This window comes from Aythya marila, assembly GCF_965140915.1.
Source record: "Aythya marila genome assembly, chromosome: Z".
Lineage (NCBI taxonomy): Eukaryota > Metazoa > Chordata > Aves > Anseriformes > Anatidae > Aythya > Aythya marila.
The window spans coordinates 49,569,226-49,592,267 of NC_139080.1; the positions used below are offsets into that span (position 1 = coordinate 49,569,226).

The 23,042-nt window shown below is 40.0% G+C and overlaps 2 protein-coding genes and 1 long non-coding RNA gene across 3 annotated transcripts; 2 read left to right on the forward strand and 1 right to left on the reverse strand.

The window, feature by feature from the left end:
- Nucleotides 1-263: 263 nt before the first annotated feature.
- On the forward strand, nt 264-5,778 carry LOC309889746. Its single transcript, XR_014319315.1, has 3 exons — nt 264-302; nt 4,978-5,051; nt 5,741-5,778. It is a non-coding gene; the product is annotated as an uncharacterized lncRNA (long non-coding RNA).
- On the reverse strand, nt 3,835-16,268 carry LYRM7 (LYR motif containing 7). The gene is made up of 5 exons (XM_082782768.1): nt 16,239-16,268; nt 13,864-13,936; nt 12,345-12,415; nt 9,852-9,933; nt 3,835-4,507 (listed from the first exon to the last, which is right to left on the reverse strand). Exons 1-5 carry the CDS (start codon nt 16,254-16,256, stop codon nt 4,431-4,433), a joined length of 321 nt encoding a protein of 106 aa, XP_082638894.1. The 5' UTR covers nt 16,257-16,268; the 3' UTR covers nt 3,835-4,430.
- Nucleotides 16,269-17,507: 1,239 nt separating this feature from the next.
- HINT1 (histidine triad nucleotide binding protein 1) lies at nt 17,508-20,805 on the forward strand. Its single transcript, XM_082783302.1, has 3 exons — nt 17,508-17,676; nt 19,527-19,631; nt 20,458-20,805. The coding sequence occupies exons 1-3, from the start codon at nt 17,566-17,568 to the stop codon at nt 20,620-20,622; spliced, it is 381 nt and encodes a 126-aa protein (XP_082639428.1). The 5' UTR covers nt 17,508-17,565; the 3' UTR covers nt 20,623-20,805.
- Nucleotides 20,806-23,042: the final 2,237 nt, after the last annotated feature.

Consider the following 23,042-nt stretch of genomic DNA (forward strand, 5'->3'; position numbering starts at 1 on the left):
AGCCTTTCCAAACAGAAAATGTATGAATGGAAAGATAAAAATCTTCACAGGAACATCAACGCTGTCTCATCTGCACATGGACAGCAAATAGAACAAAGGTTTTTATCCTAAATACACACTTGGAACAGAAAGGAAGTGTTGTAATGACCTTTTGATTTTTTTTTTCCCTTTACATACTGTCTGGAAAAGGTACAGAGTATTGCACAGGTCACGTTCTGCTCTTTTTCATTACCAGGGCTCTACTGCAAGGACAGCAGAACAACAAAATTCTCATGCTCAGCTCCGGAGATGTCTTTCATCTGGTAAGTGTAATTCAGGGGCAGGTGAATCAACCTTTGCATAAAGCCACTGACCTCAGGGAGAAGGTTACAGTTACATCTGCAACTACTACAGTAGCAGATGTAACAGGAGAACTGTTTCCATTTTTTTTATGGCTTAATGTAGGGAACACCATCCCCCTCCCAGCTTCTACAGACCTTAGTTTCAGGGGCTGTTTATTTAATCCTAACTAGTCCTGGACTCAAGCCATATGCTTTTGGGTAGGTGAGATAGAAAACTGAAGGATTATAGAAAGAAAAGATTATTTAAACTTACTGATATTTACTGAAGTATAAAGATATGCCCTTCCTCTCTTTTCCTCTCACCGAATTTACTGTTGCTGAAGAAAATGCAAAGTCACAGGAAACATCAGCTTTTAAAGAAGTGAATAAAGTTTTCATAAACACTTCAATAGTGCAGTCTTCCAACAGAATTCAAAAGGTCCGGATGTTTACGTCACAAGTTTAAAGTACCCCATAGTGGCAACATACACTTGCCTTCAAAGATCACTGGATTTCTACTACAGTTATCAAAATATCAGACCTTTGTAGCTGTAAAATACCAGCCTTAATAGTGAATTCATGTTGAAATTTGTCCTTTGAGTGAAATAAGTAATTTCTGTAAGTAATAAAGTTAACAATCTAAGATTTGACAGCCTATTGAATTCCAGAGGTTAGGATAAATTGTTGTGAGTAGTTTGGAAAGAGTTATCTAAGGCAGGGAAGTACTAGGACTCAGATCTTCCTGTAAGTTGGTCAGCCTTTATTTTTAGCAGTTGTCAATATTTTTTTCCCCTTTTGTAAAGGAAGCGTAAAGAACTGCCAGTACTTGAAGCTCAATTACTTTATTTACAGGTCCAGAATGATACAAACATGACTGATGATGCTGTCCGTGTAGGATTCTGCACCTTCAGCTAGCACGACCTCTAAAAAATGCTAATGCTAGATTTAGTCACTGAAGTTGTCGTAGGTTTTTTCATCTCATATTTTCTGAAAAACTGCTCAAGTACTCAGCACTGTAGGGAAAGCACAAGCCACTTTTCCAGATTAAACTCTTAACGCTACTTCTAGATTGACTCTTGTGGAGTCACGCTGTGGTATACAACAGCAGTCCCTGTAAAAATAGCAGCTAAATGCTTCCTTTAACAAAGTGCACAGAGAAAAGGATTAATTTGGCACTGCTAAATTAGCACAGCCACCTTCACTTGAAGACCTTAAAAACTTCAACTCAAATCCTATCATGCAAACAAAATCAATTCACAGATTAAATCTGTCACTGTTTCGTGAATCTCAGCCTGCAGCAAACATACTATGAGTATGCTGAAAGACTATGCTTTTTTTGAAGAAAAAAAAGAAAAGGTAAGAAGCCATGATAAATAAAGTGGAAGTAAAGGTGGTTAGAACAACAAAAAAAATGTAGTATTTAAACAGGAAAAAATGCTTGGCTGTATTTAATGCTTTCTTTAAAGCTGCAATGCACACAAAAAGATTTCACTAGGAGAGTACCAGGGCTGAAGGCTGCAAGAGACATCTTGTAGATGATGTCAAAAACAGAAGTGCTTTGAATTTTCTTAAATGCAATCACTGAGGTGACAATTCTTCTATCAAACTCTGACTACGCATGTGGCTACCTTGAATAGACCTGAAACCAGCCTTTAAAACAGCTAATCCACAAACAACTAATAGGCCCATCGCTCTTTTACTTTATTAGTCTTTTGTCTATCAGTTAAATTTTCTTCATCTCAGCACTTGAAAATTCAGTTCATCTCTGCTGCCAATGAATGCAGGACAGCAGGAACGTGGAATGCTAATATCCAGAACCATAAACATACTACACATGAGTGTAAGGAAAATTGTTCCTATGACCATCGATTTCTGTCAACTTTTTTGATCATATTCTTTATTTTCAGCAGCTGTGTACATTATTCTTGTAACACATTCTGTATTTTTGCTATGAGTTTTCAGGATGTAGGCAAAATGAAACAACTGCCTGTCGAATTCTAGATTTACTATTCCCATTGCTATTCGTGTGTCAATTCATACGAAAGATTAAAACCTAATAAACACGTAACAACACAGCAATAGCAAAGTAATAGTCACATGCAAATCCCTTCTCCACTTGCAGTTTCTTCGAACATCACGCGAAAACACTGCCATCTACTGTTAGCATCACTGAGTTTTTCAGTACATAGTTTGCATGGTAATGGGCAATACTATTTTACATCATTATCAAAAGAATAAAGACCTCCCAAGACACACAGTTTTATGAAATCAATCTGAAAGGTAACATCATTAATACACGGTTTCTCTACCCTAAAGGGATGGCTTTACCAGAGAAGAATTGTCTCCTAGTTTCAGTATGGCACAGGACCTGTACCTTAATGGCTGGATATTTTGTCCTTCTTGCCAAAACACAACTAAATTATTTCTGCTTAAAAACTAGTCACTTTGCATATCGTAATGATCTGTTTTGTCTCCTAATTGCAGATGTAACTACCTTCTATTTTTCCTCCCTTGCTTATTCCTCTCTTAAGCTCCTTAAGTAAAAAAGGCAAGTTCCAGAGGGATGGGAAACCAAAGTATAATACAGCTTGTCCTTTTGAAAGTGACGCCAAGAGTCTACAATAGCACATCTGCTACAGACCAACACACCTGTTTTGTACTGCAGCCTCCAGACCACAGCAAACAGAAAGAACTGCAGGCATTTCATTCTATCTCCAATCATTTGTGTGCTAACTTCTAGCTATGATGCAGAAAACATCAGTGCAGTTGAAAGAGGGTTACTGACATGTATTTACTGCTGGCTATGCTGCACATGGCAGCTGGAGGCAATAGTTTCAAAAAAAGAAGAACTTGCCCTGTTGCCACACTATGTGAGGGCAAGATTTGATTCAAGCACTACTTTTTTTTTTTTTTTTTTTTTGTTTTACACAGTCCATGTTCCATGTTGGAAAATACAGGAGATATATGAGATACTGACATCTTTGATACTCATGAAGTAAGTTAATTTGGATCTGAAATAGTGTAGTACATTAGTATTTGGCTACCTCCTTCCTGCGTGTTACACTTACATCCTAGCGCAATACCTGCTACTGATTTAACAGAAGATTCTGTGTACCACTGTATGGCTGGCTCCAATTAAAATGGAAGTGAACGAAATTCTTTGGTGAGTTCAGTGAGAAACAAATGAGTTTTCTTAAAAAAAAAAAATAATAAAAAAAATAATTGATAAGGGCTTAGTAAAACAACATAAATTCAGTCTAGGCAAGTCAGGTCACTTGCAACTAAGTAACAAGACACTTGCCTTTGGAAAATGCCTCATTATGTTACTATAATACTGTAATAACAAGATAAACAAAAACAAAATTACTCACAGACCCTGATATCTACAGCAATATCCTGAGGTGAGGTTATGGTTAAATTCTCTTATTCTACTGTCAACCACAAGCTCAAACCCTGCTAACTCTGATCATTCAAAGGTGTGAGCCAGAAGAAAAACATTACACACGCTTTCCCATCTGCAACACCAGAATAATTTATTCAACCTTAAGAAGTCTCAAACATTACAGTGTTTTAGTGTACAGTTAATAACAACTTCAGAAATCATGCTTTTGGGTCAAAGCATAAACCTAAAGGTAAGCTCCACAAGATAGTTTTTCAGTAGTTCAAAGCAGTATATGATTGATGATAAACTTATAAATATCAGGATTAAGAACTGCATTTCACTTGCATGTAGTTTCCAAAACATTGGATTGCTAGGAAACAATCTCTGTCTGATAAGTATCATAATTAAAAACTTCCTGGCTGAAGTAACACAATTCAGCAGTACATACATACACACACACACGTATATATATATGGTTATGTACGCTTTTTTTTTTTTAAGGGAACTGTGTGTCTCAAGCTTCTGTGGAAATATTAGTATCTTCCACAACAGAAGTCCACGATGATATCATAACAAACAGTAAAACTGGTGGTTTGGTTTTAGTCCATGTTCTTGGCAATAATAATAAAATTTAAAACTTGAAAAACAGTTAAGACAGGTATCTACTGCTGTTTTTCACATGTCTTATAACCAGATATTATCATACTGGGGAGAAGGGCATACTCTCCTCAGGATTCACGCTTTTTTGTTGGTTTATCAAGGTAAGGAGTATTGTCTTGCAGCAGATCCTTCCTGGGTATGAGCACTGTTAAAAAAAAAAACACAACAAAACAAAACACAAAAACAAAACACAGAACTATTAGAAATATCATCTTATGGCAAATACTACCTAAAATCATAAAGTTGATTTAACATTTACAAATAAAAAATCATGTTACTAAAATAAGAATTAAACTTTTGGTACACACATAAGCAGCATCATGGTAACTATCTAAGACAAAATGATACTGCTTTTACCTTCTGCTAGATAGAGTATTTCCATATTTCCTTCACCTTTTTACTTTTAGCAACACTGAAAATATTTTAATACCATTAATAATTCATAAAAAACGTCAAACTGTTGCAACAGCTTTTAACAAGAGGGAGAATGGCAATTTTAACGCTCCTGAGTCAGATTATGTTTACAGCAACAATTCCCAAAGTTAAGACTAAATTTGGCATAGCCTTCCACTTCAACCTCCCGAAATCTAATCTGTAACAATCATTTTGTCACAGCTGCTTTAAAGGACAACAGAGAAGAAAGCATCAAATGACAAAATGCCTGCTATATCCTCACAGAACTGCATGAGGTCAGTGTTTGTCTAAATACACATCACTTTAACCTGTTTCTGATCAGTTCTTGCCTTTTAGGTCTTAGAAATCAGCCCGTCCTTGCTTCCTGAGGGGAAAGAGCTGTGTTGTGTTGGATTTGCTCAAGCAGTACAAACTAAAGCACAAATAAATCATAATGCTGTACTTTGACTAAGTTGAACATCAGCTAAGCATATAGCAAACGTACGTGTGTGCACATGTGCAATGACAAACATTCTGTCCCAAGTACACTGATACCCCGTGTACTGTAAGAAAGAAAATTGATTTCCTTAAGGTTATGTTCTTTTTGCCTTTGTGGACTGTCAGCAATCCACTAAAAAACTTTCTAAGACCTTGAAATAAACTTGCAATTCTGTTTCTCTTACAGAGAAAAGACTGATAATTAATCTTATGTCAAGTCATATCACAGCTGGAACAGATAACAGAAATTAAAAAAGACAGAATTTGATGTGAAGCACTGAAAAACACTAAGTACAAACAGATAGTGACTGAAAGAACTTTTAAACCTTCCTTAAAAAAGCTAAGTTTTGAACATATGCTATGCACTCAGTACATCAAAAGAATCAGAACATGTAGCATGTGTGATGTGTTATTAAAATGTAAACTCTACTTGTACCATTAGAAATTAAAATGAATGCACATGACAGCCAAAAATGAAATATTCCAGGTTTTCCCATAGCCTGATGACTGCAGTTAGCTCTGATGCCCTCCTCACCTGAACACATGCAGGAGAACTGGAAAGAATGCAAAGAAGAGTAACAGAATGATCGCAAGCATTCAGTTGTTTTTTCACAGAGAAGCTGTTCCATAGATGACGAAAATAAACTAAATAAATTAGAAATTAAAATGAAAAGAATAGAATTGAACATGCTGGGTAACATAACTCATACTGGATCATTTGGGGAAAAAAAAAAAAAAAAAAGAAAAGTTGTCTAATGGGACTAACAAGCTCTTAAATGAAAATGTCTTATCTCTAGAGACGAAAGCTCAACCTAATTTACCAGTAAATAGAAACTTGACTATACACTGCAGTCCCAAATTCTTTTTGGAAACTGTAACATTGCCCTGTGCACTGTTTCTAAAGTTATGACAGCACACAACGATATCATTGATTAGGGAAAATGTTCCCCTTACCAATCAATATTTCTTCTCACTGTCTAAGACCAGAAATGTAGGATTGCAGAGAAAGAAAAACAGCAGATGTAACTAAATCATATATTCTCAGCTAAAATAAAAAAAGTAAGAGTCAAAAGATTATGAACTCAGTTAAGGAAACAAACTGCAGCAATAGGCTTCTGAAACATACTTTGTCTAGTTTCTTGTTCCCCTCTCTTCTTTCATGTGATGGAACAAATGACTTCAAACACTCTCCCCCCCCCCCCTTTTTTTTTTTTGATGAAGCAAGAAAATTAATTAGTAATTAATTATTACTAAGTTTATACAGTCCAAATGATTAAGGATCAGAAGATTGACCTTACTCTACTAGAACTTTTTAAATCAAAGGTGTATTGGAAATGAATACCTGTTCAATTTACTACTTCAGTGGACTCATATACCTACAGAGGCACTTCCCTCTGTAAATTGGCTTGCAGGTATCAAAAAGCAAAGGGGAGTAAAAAGAAGGTGATTATTTTCATCATGTACATGCTTGCTTTAAGTTAAAAGACAGCACAGTTAATAAGCCAAAAGATACCACTTCCTTAAACATGCAAGTGTTCTAAGCACTGTTTTTACAGACAAAACTCTGCTTGCAATGTCGGAAAGGAAAAATAAAACTAAGAAGCCCTCTAGACAGTTATCCATAGACAGAACTGACAGTTAAAGTCCCACTTCCAACTTTTTCCTTTTTTTAATCTTAGACATTTCTTCTTTACAAAGAGGCAAAGATGAAAACAGCAGTACAACATACTCAAAAAAATGGAGCAGCAATGGAAACCACACCCAATATAGGCACATACCGCCTAATCATGCTACTCAGCATAAACTGTTACCAAACTGTGGTGACAATCACTTCAACTCCCTTAAAATTCTGGATACGGTTTCAGGAAATTTCTAATGGCACACTCTCTACTACCAGTGACATTAATACTACAGTAAAAGCTATACTAGAATTGCCTCTATCACAGTCCTATCTGACTAATCAAAGCTGGATTCTTAGGAAAGACACAAATACACTAGAAACCTGCTCAAACAGTGGTACTTAGGAACTAATGTTTTGTTACTGATCAATATACCGCGGTATAAATGTCTGTATATTCTCTCTAGAAGGAAATTTGCTTTTACTCTTTCTACTACAATATCAAACTGTACATCTAGTTTCATTTCTGCTTTTTTTTGTATTTTGACTAATAACATGCTTCTGGCCACAAGGATTTTTTTCATTGCCATGACCTTTATGAATTACTGTGTAAAATTAAAAATGATTTTTTTGTATTAGGTGTAAATGTAAATTCCAGCTTCACTGAATACTCTCTGTATAATTAAATTGTACAACTAGGAATATCTACCCACTCTTGACATTTCTAATAGCGTTCATTCTTATTCTGGGAACTTTTAACATAATGATCTGCACTTTTCTAAGCATTCCCGATCTTTTACTTATGACTCACTACCTGTCAAGATTAAATATTTCTCACTTCAATATATATTCCAAACACACACAAAACACATGGCTCTCAAACTGTGATGGCTGTTTTGAAATTACTATTTTATTCTTATTACAGAAATATCAAGCATAGCAAGAAGCAGAGCTTAGACCTATCCAAAACATACAGAGAAAAAATTAATAGGCAAGTAACTGCATAATGACATCCTTTGTGTTCATAAGGTCAAATACACCCTGTAGCATTTCTTGCTAGATGACAAAGTTTTCTTGGCTAGTACTAGACTCTGAAAGACCTCCATCTACCATGAAAACTTTGTCATCACCTTTTCTCCAAGAAGTCTGTAAAATCAGGCAGGGGCAATTCTATTACTGTATTCTTATGATGTTACAGGGGACAGTGCTGAAAGCTCTGCTAAGGTCAAAAGAGACGACAATCAATGCTCTTCCCATGCCCACTTCATTTAAAAACCTAAGTTTTGAACATATGCTATGCACTCAGTACATCAAAAGAATCAGAACATGTAGCATGTGTGATGTGTTATTAAAATGTAAACTCTACTTGTACCATTAGAAATTAAAATGAATGCACATGACAGCCAAAAATGAAATATTCCAGGTTTTCCCATAGCCTGATGACTGCAGTTAGCTCTGATGCCCTCCTCACCTGAACACATGCAGGAGAACTGGAAAGAATGCAAAGAAGAGTAACAGAATGATCGCAAGCATTCAGTTGTTTTTTCACAGAGAAGCTGTTCCATAGATGACGAAAATAAACCAAAGGCAACAAGGGGCTTAAAAACCCATGAGAAGCTTGGTGAAAATGGATAGTGATTCATAAGCAGGACTTTGCTCAAAACGCACTACAGTAAGCAATTCTCCATGCAAACCAAAGTAAATTCTCTGATAAAAGCATCTAGATGCAAGAAATTCGCATGGGATGATGGAAGCAAGTCCACGATAAAGAAATTCCCTGAGGATAACTAAAACAGAAACCATCCCTGGCTCTGGAGGTGTTGTCAGCTGTAAACACCTGGAAGATATGAAATGCACTTGCTTTGTTCCTACTCTTCTACTGCCATCTGCCCAGGATCACTGTAGAATCATTCCCAACACAGTCTAGACATATCTTTGCCCTTCATCGTTACGGTTATTCTAGTGTTAAATGCTTTACCAAACATAAACCTGAAAATAATCACAAAGATGTACAAACACCACTAACTCATAGAATAGCTTGGGTTGGAAGGGACCTCAAAGATCATCCAATTCCAACCCCACCGCCATAGACAGGGACGCCTCCCACTAGATCAGGTTGCTCAGGGCCTCGTCAAGGGTCTTGAACCTCCAGGGATGGGGCATCCACAATCTCTCAGGGCAACCTCAGACTGTGCCTCACCATTCTCTAGGAGTAAAGAATTTCCTCCTAAACAGAAGAGAAAGGAAATGATGCATACACCTGAAGACTTCTCCTATAATCCACCACACAGCTGTTTGGTGTAAACTGAACCTACTATTTCTCTTCTATCTGCCTACGTGATAAGAGGACTTCCAAACCAGAAGTCAATATTTCAGAACTGGATAGGCCTTTCCATCAAGGTCATCATTGTGTGGCATATTCCAATGAAGAATCTGAAACTTACGTTGTCAGAACAAGGTTTTGGATAGAAAACAATCCTCTACAAAAAAGTTATTCTATAGGTAGCATACACACTGCATTTGTTAATTTTCCTCACACAGCTTCTACGAATTTGGCAGAGCAAAAGCCTAGAGAAATTGTGGTTAATTCCTTCAGACAGACACTGACCAATTAGCCAGTACACGCAACTTGACTTGCTAACTAATTGCTGTCACTCCTAATGGTTAAGGTACCAACTAAAACTTATTTTTCTCCACGAGGACATTAAAGACAGTTTGTGCCTCTCTTCTACCAGCTTCCATATTACAAAACAAAACAAAACAACACAACAACAAACAAAACCAAAAAGCAACTGTGTAGAAAATGCATATCTTTGAAACTTCTACTGGTTAAATTATACTATACTATACCGTATAGGCAGAGAAACGAACAAGAGGCAGACTTCTGCCCTCTCTATCCCTCTAATAAATGCATATAAAACTTGAAAACTAAGCAAACTACAACATTTTTAAACATCTTTAAACAAGCAGTGTTACTCACATATTTTGTCAGAATCTGTGTGAACTGCCTGAATAACAGAAGTTCTGAGGATCACTTCAACATCTGAAGCTATTTTCAGAAGCTAGTAAAGGAAAAAATAAAAGAGTAATTTAAACAATACACAATTATTCCTGAAGGTATTTTCTACACTGGAGAGCTATTCAAATACCCAAGTCGGTCAGTTCTATTATTCAGTAAGCTACCTACTATCTATACAGAGCTTTCACTTTGGAGGTCATGGAGCACCAATGGGCTGACATGCAAGCTACAGCACGAGAGGAAGGAAACGAGCTCAGTAGCATACAGCAGTATAAAATCTATACACCCAATTAAAACTGCAAAGGAATAAAATATAATGCAATTACCACAAAAAGTAGCTCTCTTCCAGTGATCACAGATATCAGTGAATGCCCCAATAGCATAATTCAAGTACCCTTTAACGAAAGCACAAGCTGTCTCTTTTAACATTCCTGCTCTTGAAATAAGGACACAAAAATAGGGGCAAAATGTAACAAGAACACTGAGGGTTAACGAAAAAAACATAGAGGACCATGATTAGCAAAGGCATTAATATCTGGCAAAAAGCCCAGAATTCCTTCCCTCATCAAAAGGATAAACAGAGTAATCCTTGCCAATTTTGCTGAGCAATTACCAGAACTGTAGTACTTGTTTGCACGATACCTTTGTCAGAAATAAATGAATTAGCACAAGTGAGTCGCTCTGGGAGACATGCCTACACTAGGAAGTAGCGCGTACCAACAGGAGAGGATTTTTGCAAAGTACAAGGAGGAGCTGAGGACTTGGCATCTACACAAAATTTCTTTGCACCCTCTCCCTTTTAAAGGGTTTGGACTAGGTATCTTCTGGTTCCCCCTTTGCAATGAGGATTAGCAGCCAGACTGCATGCTCTTGAAGCACACCTTCCATTTCAGCTTCATCTTAAAGGAATTCTCCTGCGCTCTGAGACTGCTTCCCAAAAGAAGCCAAATCACAATAAGTGGAGACAACCAAGGTAACTTTAAATGTGCACTCCTGTTCTGAACTAAAATGCTGCTGTAGATGCAGCTGCATCTCACATTCTAATATCGCAGAGAGTAACTCCTACCTCCTTATGTCACTACATACTTTTATATATGATGTCATATTAGAAGATATTGCAGCTTTCAACTCTGGCAAAGTAATGAACAGTGGTTGCTCATCATTTACTTTTGTTAGTTGAAGAGTAATTCCCCTGGTGTTTATTGAAGTAATTTTCCAGATTCTTAAAAGTCTTGTAGGTCATTTGATTCGGTTCTTCTGCATTCAAGTCACTACAGTATATATATAACACCCAGCCTCTATGGTGTTCTAGGATACTGCAGTTTTGATGAAAGTCAGGAATTTCTTCCACTGACTTCTTTAAATCAATGTATCAACTAAGCCAGATTTAAGAAGTTACATATGTATTTTGTTGGTTGCCACTCCTAACAAATACAGATTTAAAAACTACAGGAAGTATTTTTTCTGTACACCTATCACACACAGAACATACAATTTAACAAAGCAGGTACCTGGAACAGAAACACAGAAATATTAATTCTAGGGCCTGACAACAAGCAGAAATGCTACAAAGTTTGAAAGGTTTAGACTTTTTTCTGCAAGGGACAGAAGGAAGAACGTTCTTACAACACATTATTGTCAGCGTTAGAGCTACACACTAGCACCCAGTGAAACTGGAGATGTAGCCCCTTGCAAGGCTTACTGGAAATGTCTAAATTATTCTTCCAAATAGATAGTAATAACTAGAAATAACTAATAGAGAAGTTTCATTTCACATCTCAGTGAAATTTAAAAGAATAACTCAGTAAAATGTGTTAAAATAACTGAACAAAGGTAATGCAATGCTCTATTCCTTTCAATGCACCATGAGGAAAGAAGTGAGAACAAAAACAGCCAAAAAGGCCCAATAGTATAAATGTAACTCTCTGAGTTACAATAGTCATGACCATTTGCCTGTTTTCTACCTCCTACAAAAGAAGCCACCTGATTTGTGATCAAATGAGGGATCAAATAACTTCTTGTCTCTGCCAATAACTGTGCAGATTATTTAAACCTTCTCTCTCTTTCTGTGCTTTTCTGCACAACAAACTTAACAGGTAAACTTAAGTGAACAAAGCTCAGGTGTGTTATAAGGAAAGCAAATATTTTCATGAAAAATAGCAACATAAAACACTAACACTAATATTGTTCTAAGTTTCAAAATAAGCATATTGAAATACCAGAAGAAGCCTTCTCTCTATATATTGTTGTATGTGCAAAATTCTATGATATACTATATATAAAAAAAGATCAGTGGAAAAGCCTTTTCTGACTCACCTGGCTTTTGTAATGACTCAGTAAGCATTTGTGTTGATTTAGAGATCTTTTACGTAAAGACTCCCCTTTTATCGGTATTTTTTATTCAAATTGGAAAAACAAACAAACAAACAAAAAAACATGCAAACAAATGAATACCTCATTTATTTTCTCTTCAGATGTCTCATTTTGGTTATTTTTGAATTCTTCATTTATCTTTTGTCTTGCAGCTAAATAAAATAAGCAAAGTAATAAAGCATGAACAAAGTCATAATCGTATATTTGTCACTGTCAAAGCTCACAATCCTACAACCATTTTATTTGCCTTGGGGTTGTTAACCTGACTTATGTCTACTTCCCTTTGGCTACCTACTCCTTTCCCTTAAAAGAAAGGTATCATTCCCTTCCTGGTGCATTCATTCCGAAGTCTTAATACAAGATTTCCATGGACTTCAGGTGATGTCATATTTTGAGTTGACTGATGCAGCAGTGAAATACAGTGCTTTGATTGTTCATCTAGCATTATGAGCTTTAAAAAGAACTGACATACAGAGGCCATTACTAAAATGTCAGTTATTGTAGAAGCAGTATTTATCCCCTGAAGGCAGCCATATATAAAGAGGATAAACTCCAGCACTTAAACGTGCTCTGGTTGGACTGAAGAGAATGAACGAGGGAAAAAAAGCTAAAAAAAAATCCCAGAAGACCACCACAGTTCAATAAAAAGAGATGATTTCCTTAAGAAGCTTGACTCTAACAGTCAATTTTTTATTTCAATTTAAAGGATGTCTGTTTATGGACACAAACAGGTTTCCCCAATAATTGCCTATAAAATGTGGAAAGGAATCATTTAATGAAAGATAATTAAGAGTTTTCTCTTTGTATGTTCTTTTGCCTACTCCTTAAGCTCCTTCTCTCTTACAAAATACGTACATACACATTTCACAAAAGAATGAAAACACCTGAACATAAATTCTCCCCTCTCCAACTATTTTTCATAAAATGGCATTGATATACCCTCCCTCACAACAGTAGCATTGTTTATGTTAACAAGTCAATAGAAATAAAGAACATTCATGGCTTCATATTGCTTGTCTTCTCTGTATGCTATCACAACAAACAAGAAATGGAAAGAAAATCCCCAAATTTCCAAAAATGGGAAAAAGAATACAGAGAAAGAACAGAATACAGTTGCTATTTCTCTTGAAAAGACTGTTTGGATGAGACAGGAAGATTACTACTGAAATTACAGTTGCTTAAATATATGGCCTATATAGCCTATATATTGGCTATATAGGCCAATACTGAGAACAAAAGAAGTACTTCCATCTCCTTCCCTTGCATTTTTGGCTCTTGCATCACATACTCACTGGTCTTGAGAGAAGAATTAGCACAGCTAAACACGAACAGGAGCTGCAAAATTGTCTTGAGTCAATACTATGCATTATCACCTCCTCTGGAAAAGGCAGTATTATTAGGTCCCTTCATCACTTTTACACCCCTAGTAAAAAGAGCACAGGTGCAGCAGCATCCCTGTAACATTAACAAAGAAGCCCTATCAAGTCTCCGCAGACACGACAATGACTGTAAGCATCTATCTTACTCAGGCATATAACATGCAGAGAAGAAGTTCCACAGAAAGGTAGGTAAGCATCCACCACACAAAAATCAATCTTACCTTCAAGGGCTCTGGTATCATTTTTAAAAACTTCTTGCCGGGTTCTGTGTAGCAATTTAAAAAGCTTCAAAACCTGTCAATACAACATCAATAGGATTAGCTTGTTTGCCAGCAAGATTCTTAGTTAAAACAAGCATGTTGCAATTAACAGTGTTGTGGCTTTCACATTGCTGCCTTTTAGTACAACATCTGGTATGAAATCAGTATCTGAAACACTTGACTTCAACTCCTGATCAAACAACTTGCAGCCAAAGCAGATGTAAGGAATTAAAATTCCTAGATGGTTCTAGATGCTACAAATCAATCTGAGATGCTAGAGAGTACTAGCAATACACTTCTAAGTAATCATTTGGCATGGTGGGGTTATAATCCTGAAAACACTTTCTTGCAAACTTATTGATTGTGTCAATATCAAATACAAACAACAGAACAAGAATACCTGTGCAAGGACTTTCATGGTTACATTACTGGATATTCTCCAATTAAAAAAAAAAAAAAAAAAAAGAGATAAAGTATTCTCACACTTAAAAGCCATCATAAAGAAAGTGAACTTTCAAAGGATGTCAAAATGGTATATTAATTAGAAAAAGTATTTTTAATTTCTCCCTGTAATACATAGTTATAACCTTCTACAGGTAATGGGGCAAAACCAAAAAAAAAAAAAAGAAGTATTTCTCTAAATGTAACTGCCAGATCGGTAAATTAAAAATATCATTAAAAACAACCACTTGAAAGATTAGGATTTACAATGTAGAGAAGACAGATCTCACTATGGATGTAAAGCAAAAATATTGATAATCACTGCTCACAGGCATATAATTTGGGCTGTTTATTCACACGGATTGTCACGAATTACAGAAACCCTCTGAAACTCCTGACCTCATGTCCACCTGTGACAAGTACCAAAAAAAAAGTCCATTAAGGCGACACCTTTTAAAGCTACTTCTAGCACTTCTCTTACGCTGAGGCACCACTAGAAGGCACAATTCTCAGTATCTCACAATGAACTTGAACTGTTGTCTCACAATTAGTATTCCACAAATTTCTCTGAAGGAAACAGAGGAAACGCAGACCTATAGCTGAGAAATGCCTCTCTTACACCATTGTGCTTCGTACCTGTAAGCAAGCCTATCCTCTGGAGGTTAAAGGCCAATGGTGGAACAGCAGCCAATAAATACATCCTAGCAGGGCCCAGGAAAAAGTGCTGTCTCTTCTTTCAGTCTTTCAGTGACAGAGAAAGAAGCAGCAAGCGTCTCTGAATGCTTTTACTTCCACCAGATGTCAAGACATTTTTAGATTTTTAATCTAAGCCCTCATCCCTCTGCTCAGCTGCTCACTTGGCTACATTTTAAGGTAATTCATCCAGAGACACAGGAACAGAAAAAGACAGAGGAGATGAAAGAAAAGCTATGAAACAGTAAGAACCTTCAAACAGTTTAGCAGTGCTTCCATAAATTTATTGCTATTAAGGGACACCTTACAAAACCCAGCAAGTTCAAACCTTGCTTCACCTCAGTGGAGTGGAGCACTTTATAATTCCTGAGTAAGTACACTGTTGTCGAGGATATAGTACATATGAGATCAGAGAACGTGGACTCTGCTGACTCCTTTTCACTTCCATGCCCTTAAAAATTCACAGCCAACAAAAAACATTCCCTAGGTGGCTGAAACCGTGGGAAATAAACCAATGCTGTGGAGATTCTGCGAGTAAATTTCTTCATCTGTTGATGCATTTTAGGCGATTTGACTATACTATTTGGACAGAGATCTTTTACTATATCAGCTCCACATTCTTCCACTATCTTTGCAAATAACACAATTGCCATCACAAACAGCTTTGAGTCAAACGTGGTGACGCCAGAGGACGCATTTTATGACTATTTTGGATTCCTGGATCAACATTTCTCTCCACCTGGACAGCTCTTCACCACACCGAGTCCCGCCAGGGTCACCTCAGGCAGCCTGGGGGCAGGGATGGGTTCACCCTTCCTCACCCCACAGTCCCACCCCAGCACCCGGCTCGGACCCCCTCCGCCCCATTTTACCCCCTTGGCCACGATTTTCTACGTTAACGCCTTTAACCGCCTACACGGCTCCTGCCTCGCAGCTTGCCCCCTTCTCCCGCAGCCTCCCCGCGGGCAGCAGGGAGACCACGCGTCCTCTCCCCTCAACACCACCAAAAAAACAAAATAAAAAAAAAAAATCCATTAAGCACACTATTTGCTCCCAGCCGCTATTTCGCTATTTCCACCCCCGGGCTGCTAACCCGAGGGGGGGGGGGGGGGGGGCACCGCAGGGCCCCTCCGACCCCGCACCCGTCCCCAGTGCCCAGTGCCCAGTGCCCGGTCCCCGCCGCGCATGCGCGCCGCGCTCACCCGGCCGCGGCTCGCCATGGCGCCGCCCGGCTCTGCGGGCGCGGGGGAGGAGGCGGAAGGGGCGCGGGGCCGGGGCGGGACCGGGGCCGGGGCCGGGAGGCTGCGGGGAGACGCCCGCCCCCTGCATCGTGAGGGGAAATGCCCCGTCCTAACACCTGGCACCAGCTCTTGTGCTCAGCAGTAAAGCTCTGAAAACTCTTACAAAAAAAACCAACAACAAACTCTTAAAACCAGCTCCAGCTCCCACAGCCCTGTCCGGCCTGGTTCTGGTCAGGCTGCACCAGGTTCAGGTTCTGGCACTGCCATGGCTCCCTGATGCCCCTACCCCACTCAGCCACCTCCCGGCTGGATGGATGCATCTCAGATACCCCCGGAGGCCTTCAGCCAGTGATGTGCACTGGGTGTTCGTGGCAAGTGCTTGGTAGTGAGGGACCTGCAGGGGTGACCTCTGTGAGCAGAGCCCAGTGGCTGCCCCATGTCAGAGCAGAGCCAGCTCCAGACGGCTCCAAAAGGGACCCGCTGCTGGCCAGAGCTGAGCCAGGGAGAGACACTGGTTGGGCCTCTGGGAGAGGAGATTTAAGAAAAGGAAAAAAAAGTATGCGCAAAATCAGCTGGGAGTACAAGGAGTGAGAAGCAGCCCTGCAGCCCCCAGGTGAGTGCCGCAGGAGGGCAGGAGGTGCTGCAGGCACAGGGCAGCAGCAGTTCCCCTGCGGGCTGTGCAGGGAGAGGCCCCTGGTGGAGCAGGCTGTCCCCCTGCAGCCCATGGGTCCCACATGGAGCAGATCTCCACGCTGCAGCCCCCCCATGGGTGGAGGAGCCCCCGGTGGAGCAGGTGGATGTGGCCTGGAGGAGGCTGCGGCCCATGGAGAGCCCCCGCAGGAGCAGGGGGCCTGAGGGGAGCTGCCGCCCACCCGTGGGGGACCCGTGCTGGAGCAGTACAGGGGAAGGTGGGTTTTGCTTTTAGTTTCTCACTTGCCTAATCTAATTTATTGCTTATTACTAACAGGACAGTCTCCCCATGCCGAGTCAGTTTTGCCGCTGATAGCGCGCACGGCGACTCTCACAGCGCCCCACAGAGCCGCAGCACCCCCCCGCCCCGGCCGCACCCCCCCCTCCCGGATCCCTCCGCGCCGCATGGCGCTCACGCTCCAGCATCCCGGCGGGGCGAGGGGCGTGCTCGACCCCTAAAAGACAAGCGAGCCTACCAATCACGAGCCGGGATCGGCCGCGGCGCTGTGACAGCGGACCAATGAGCGCCGCGGGGGGCGTGGCGGCGGGCCGAGGCGCGTCGGGCCGGGCGGGCGGCGGGCAGGCAGGCGGTGCCGCCATGTCCGACGAGATCAGCAAGGCGCAGGCGGCGCGGCCCGGCGGCGACACCATCTTCGGGAAGATCATCCGCAAGGAGATCCCCGCCAACATCATCTACGAGGACGAGCAGGTGCCGCTCCGCTCCGTGCCGGGGCTTGGGGCCGGGGCCGGGCCCGAGCCGGACGCGGCTGGGTTAGGCCGGAGGGGCGGCCTGGGTGGGCAGCCGTTAGGCGCGAGTTGCCGTTAGGCGCTCGTGGCGAATTTGAATTCGTTTCGTTAACTGTACTGAAACCTCCCTTCAGGGTTACAGGGAGAAAATATCGATCGAAGGGTTTCAAGGTTGCAAGGAGAGGGTATTGATTAAAGGGAGACTTGTAATCATTAATCGGCACGCAGAGAAAAATGTGTTAGAAGTGCAGAGTCTCTCTGGAATAAAGCCTTATCGGCATTGTTTTAGCCACATCTAACATAAAAACAATTCAGCGAGGTGAGAATTGATTGACTGTGCAGTCAGGCTTTCTGCATCTGCTTTGTTAGCTACTGCGTCTGCTGTCTGTCCCACAAAAAAATATTTGCTGCTGGTGTTCAGCTCATTAAACTACCCGAGTCAGTTCATCGTTTGCATTCTCTCTGTGGTACCACTTGGAACAAAAAAATTGCTTAGGAGATGCTAAATCTAAAGTAAGGTTTATGTGTAATTATGTGCAAATTAGTTTTACTTACCAGTGCTTTTTTTTACCACTCTTCTCTGTTCAGGAGAAAAAAAGCAGCTCACCAAAGAGAGGTTTAAAACCAGACTTTTCCTTAGTTGTAGTTTAAGATAGGACCAGTTGGAAGACAAGGTAACGCAGTGGCCTCTGTCAAGCATCAGTTTAACACTGTTTGTCTCAGTAGGATTGAAAAATCAGTAAAGTTGGAATTGCACAGGAAATTTGGTACTGATTCACAGATAAATGAAAGCATCTAGAAAGTGCACATTTTGAAGAACATCAAGCATGTATTCCAACTCAGTCAGTACCTACTGCAAGTTTTGCTGTGAGGTGTGGTTGGTAAGTCAGAGATGCCCTTTCAGCAAGCAGCAGAGTGCATGCGCAGTGTGCGCATCTGTAGATGGTGGTGGCTGCAGCACTGGGACTGAATTCTACTGCCAGCTATTTGCCTCAACAGCCATCGCTCCTTTTCTCTTTCTCCACCTATTGGAACTTCCTAATTTATTGTAAACATCTGTTTCCTTGTCCTGATTATGTTGCACGCTGAATCCTGCTTTTGGAGGTAAATGTTTGCATTGAGATTTATTTAATGTGGTTTAATGAGGTGTTGCGTGCAGTGTCTGAATTAATGTTGATACTTCAACAAACTTCATTGGAAATGAACTACTTACTATGCACAGTTGTTGATGTTCCATAAGAGATATATTTTCCTCAATTTGGGAATGTTTGAAGTAGGTCCACCCTTAATACAGTGTTTTGAAATAGTCTTTCTCTGAAATACATGGCGTTACTGAGAACAGAAATGTGATACGGCTTCGACTGCATAACTGCCTCGTCATCTCTGACCAAGGCAATACTCAGACTTCATGGAATATGGTTAGCAACTGTTTGCAATTTGTTTTACTGAACAGAGTGAAATCAGAGAGGGAAATAAGCACTAATGTACATTTTTTATAGATATGTATCCCATCAACTCTTGTTAGTTGTTATGTGGAGATGACAAGTCACTAAGTTAATTGCTTGTTAACTTGTTGAGAAGACAACAGCTTTTAAGTAGCACTTTAAAAAATCATTGTTTGCTGTTCATGTAAGCAGGTATTTTGTGTGTAGAAATTTGAGTAATATATCACTAGAAAAAACGAGGTCTCTACTTATGTTTAGGGTACCTGATAATCTGTATAAATGTGTGTTCAGTGGGACGCGTTGATGTGCTTAAACTCTTACCTTTCTCTGAAGTAAATTGTTTTTCACCTGTGTGTTCATCCTCCAGTGCCTTGCGTTCCATGATATCTCACCCCAAGCTCCAACGCATTTCCTCGTGATTCCTAAGAAGCCAATTGTCAGGTTATCTGAAGCAGAAGATTCTGATGAATCTGTAAGTACTGTTGAAGCTTTCTGCACCCCAAACTGTACCTCTAAATATTTCAGAATTTAGTAGGTTCTCCCACTTTTCCTCTTGGCATTACAAAGAGGTAAAGTAGTTTTCTCACATTATAATTATCCATATATATATATATATATATATATATATATATATATATATAAAACACCATATATTCCTTTACTTCTAGCTTAGAATTGTAATGGAAGTAAGATTGTCCAGTAAAAGTACTGATTTAAAGCAAAACAAATCCCTGGGTATGGATTTGTAGTGCAAAATACATTGTTGTGTTAGAGTATAGTCTGATGTCTGTTTCTACTGTTTACAGTAAGTAGTACTTAAATACGGAGAACAGGGCTTGGGTTTTTTGGCAGATGAGAGGTCAGTAAAGGAAGATTAAACAGAGGGGTCCTGAATACTTCATCTTTAGCTATATACACTAAGTACAGAGATTTTTGTAAACCTTTACAAGGTAAGAAGTTTTTTTTTCACCTGAACCAGAAGTTTTTTCACCTGAACTACTCATGTTGCCTGAAGAAGTAAAAGGGGGCTTTAACCATGAGACAAATCTAGCTTCTGCATTACTTCTGTAGTCTGTTACCCATAGCTCTTTTTTGCACCCCTCTATATTATGCTTAGTCAGTCTTTATAGCTTTGCTTGGAAAATACCAGTTGGCTGACAGCAGTTTGAAGAGCCGTGGCTGAATTTCTTAGAATTGGCTAACTGACCTCTCTGAATGGTTCTCTGCTCTCATTCCTTCCCTTCTTGCCCTCTCCCTTTTTTGTGTGTTTTGTTTTTTTTTTTTTTTTTCTCCTCCAGCTTCTTGGGCATTTAATGATTGTTGGCAAGAAGTGTGCTGCTAACCTGGGCCTGACCAATGGATTCCGGATGGTTTTGAATGAAGGGCCTGAGGGTGGGCAATCTGTCTATCATGTACACCTCCATATTCTGGGTGGTCGTCAGTTGGGCTGGCCTCCTGGCTAAGATTTTTGCACCACAAGAGATACCGCATGCATGCTAATCACTAGCAAATAGATTTGTTGCCCATCAATCTAGCCACTGTTAATGTCAATTTTTATGGGGATATGTGTCTATGAAAGGTAATAAATGCTCTGAACAACATTCGCACAATAAAGATTTAGCATGTGAGAATCATCTGTCTCGTGTGTCTTACTGATGGAATTGGTTCTGCAAGTTAAAATGTTGTTCCCCTGTAGTGTGAATGTGAGTGTGTTTCAGTCTGCTGTTAAAAATGTTCTGTGGATAGCTATTTGCCCTGAAGATGCAACTGCTTAGCAGTCTTTCATGTCCTTTAGGAAGAAAACTTGGGCTTTTTGAGGATGGTGTGTAAATATTCATAGTCTGCTGCTACAACTTCAAAAAAAGTACATGAAATTACAAATACACCATGCAAGGCCTGTTTCAGCAAAGTGCAGTGTGTTGGAAACCTGCCACTCCTTTCGGAGCACTCCCTCAGCCTTTGCTTTATAAGGCCCCTTTGATGTCATCCTTCTTTCTGTTGGGAAAGGATTAAGCAATAGTCTAAATGTCATAGAATCATAGAATATCTGAGTTGTAAGGCGCCCACATGGATCATCGAGTCCAACTCCTCCATTCCCCAGAGGACCACCCAGAAAATCAGACCCTGTGTCTGAGAGCATTGTCCAAAGACGTGTGAACTCCGTCAGGCTCAGGGCTGTGACCACTGCCCTGGGGATCCTGTCCCAGTGCCCGCCCCCCCTCTGGGTGCAGACCCTTTCCCTAACCCCCAGCCTGACCCTCCCCTGTCCCAGCTCCATGCCGTTCCCTCGGGTCCTGTCGCTGTCCCCAGAGAGCAGAGCTCAGCGCCTGCCCCTCCGCTCCCCTCGTGAGGGAGCTGCAGGCCGCCATGAGGCCTCCCCTCAGCAGGCTCTGCTCGGGGCTGAACAAATCAAGTATAGGAAGAATATTTGGACATATAACCAGGGTTACCCCTTTCCAGGTGCAGAATCTGGCACTTACTCTTGTTAGACTTCATGCTGTTGCTGATTGTCCCGCTCTTTAATTGTTAAGATCTGTCTGCAAAGCCTTACCACCCTCGATGGAGTCAAGAGCTCCATGCAATTTGGTATCATCTGCAATCTTAAAAAACCTTCAAGTCCTTAATCCAAATTGTTTATGAAAACATTGAAGAGGACCGGTCCTAAAATGGTCCTGAGGAACCTCATTAGTGACAGGTCACCAGCCTGATGTAACCCCATTTACAAGAACCCTCTGGGCCTGGCACTTGAGAGAATTCTTTACACATCCTACTGTGCTTTTATTTAACTGTATTCCTTTGTATAAATTCCTATTTACACACTTTGTCCAGAAGGATACTCTGCGAGACAGTATCAAAAGCTTTACTAAAACCCAGAAAGATCATATTGAATAGCTTCCTTTCTTCAACTATCTGGGTGATCTTGTGGAAGGAAATTAGACACCAAATAGATCTTAAGCGGTGAGCCACAGAAGTTTGAAATGGAAAGTTACTGCTGCAAAAAAACTTGCAAATCAGGTATTTGTTTTTCTTCTGTTTTTAAGGTCTTAAAAATGGAGTAATCAAGGGATATGTCTACGTTAGTGTTTTAGTTTGCATCAGAACTTTCCTTTTGAAGTGAATCTGGCTGTATTATGGTTTGCATTTTTGAAATGGGCTTGAACTGTGTGTATTTCATTCATTTTGGATGAATTGGAAGATGTACGCCAGGACAGACCAAATATATTCCAGACAGAAATAGGTCTTTGGTCCTTGTGGCCAAAACAGAACTTTTCAAAAGAATTACAACCAAAATGCTGAAATGTTTGTATTGTGGGTGTTAGATCCTTACATTGGCTCTACAGATTTACCCTTATTGTAGTAGTCTTAGTCAAGATAATATCCATGGGGATGGTGATAAAGATGTAAAGAAGGCAGAGCTTACACAAAAAGTGTGGTATGAAACTCAGAAGATCTTGCACGGAGTAGGAGAACTTAGGGTTTATGAGGGCATCATGTAGAGTGTGAGCTTGGTTTAAAAACTCCCATCATTGTCAGGAAAGTTGAAAAAATGCAGAGAATAAACTTGGGCTACTTCAAAGGATGTGTACAGCCTACAGAGTAATCCAGAATACTTGAGCACTCGCGTGAAATGTTATGTCAAGTTTATTATTTTTGTCCAGTTTGAAGTAATGGTTATGAGGTCAAGAGAGCATGGCTGTGTTCAAAACCTCTGTGTAATCCTTGTCTGTGTTTAGGTTTCTTTGTACATGCTGTGTATCTCTTAGGCTCGGCAAAAGGTTGCTACTTTATGGAATGAATGATGAGGACATGTTTGAGAGTCATGGAAGATATTGAAGGGTTTGTATTAGCTCTGTATTGCTATGGAGCTATGAGTTTTTTATGC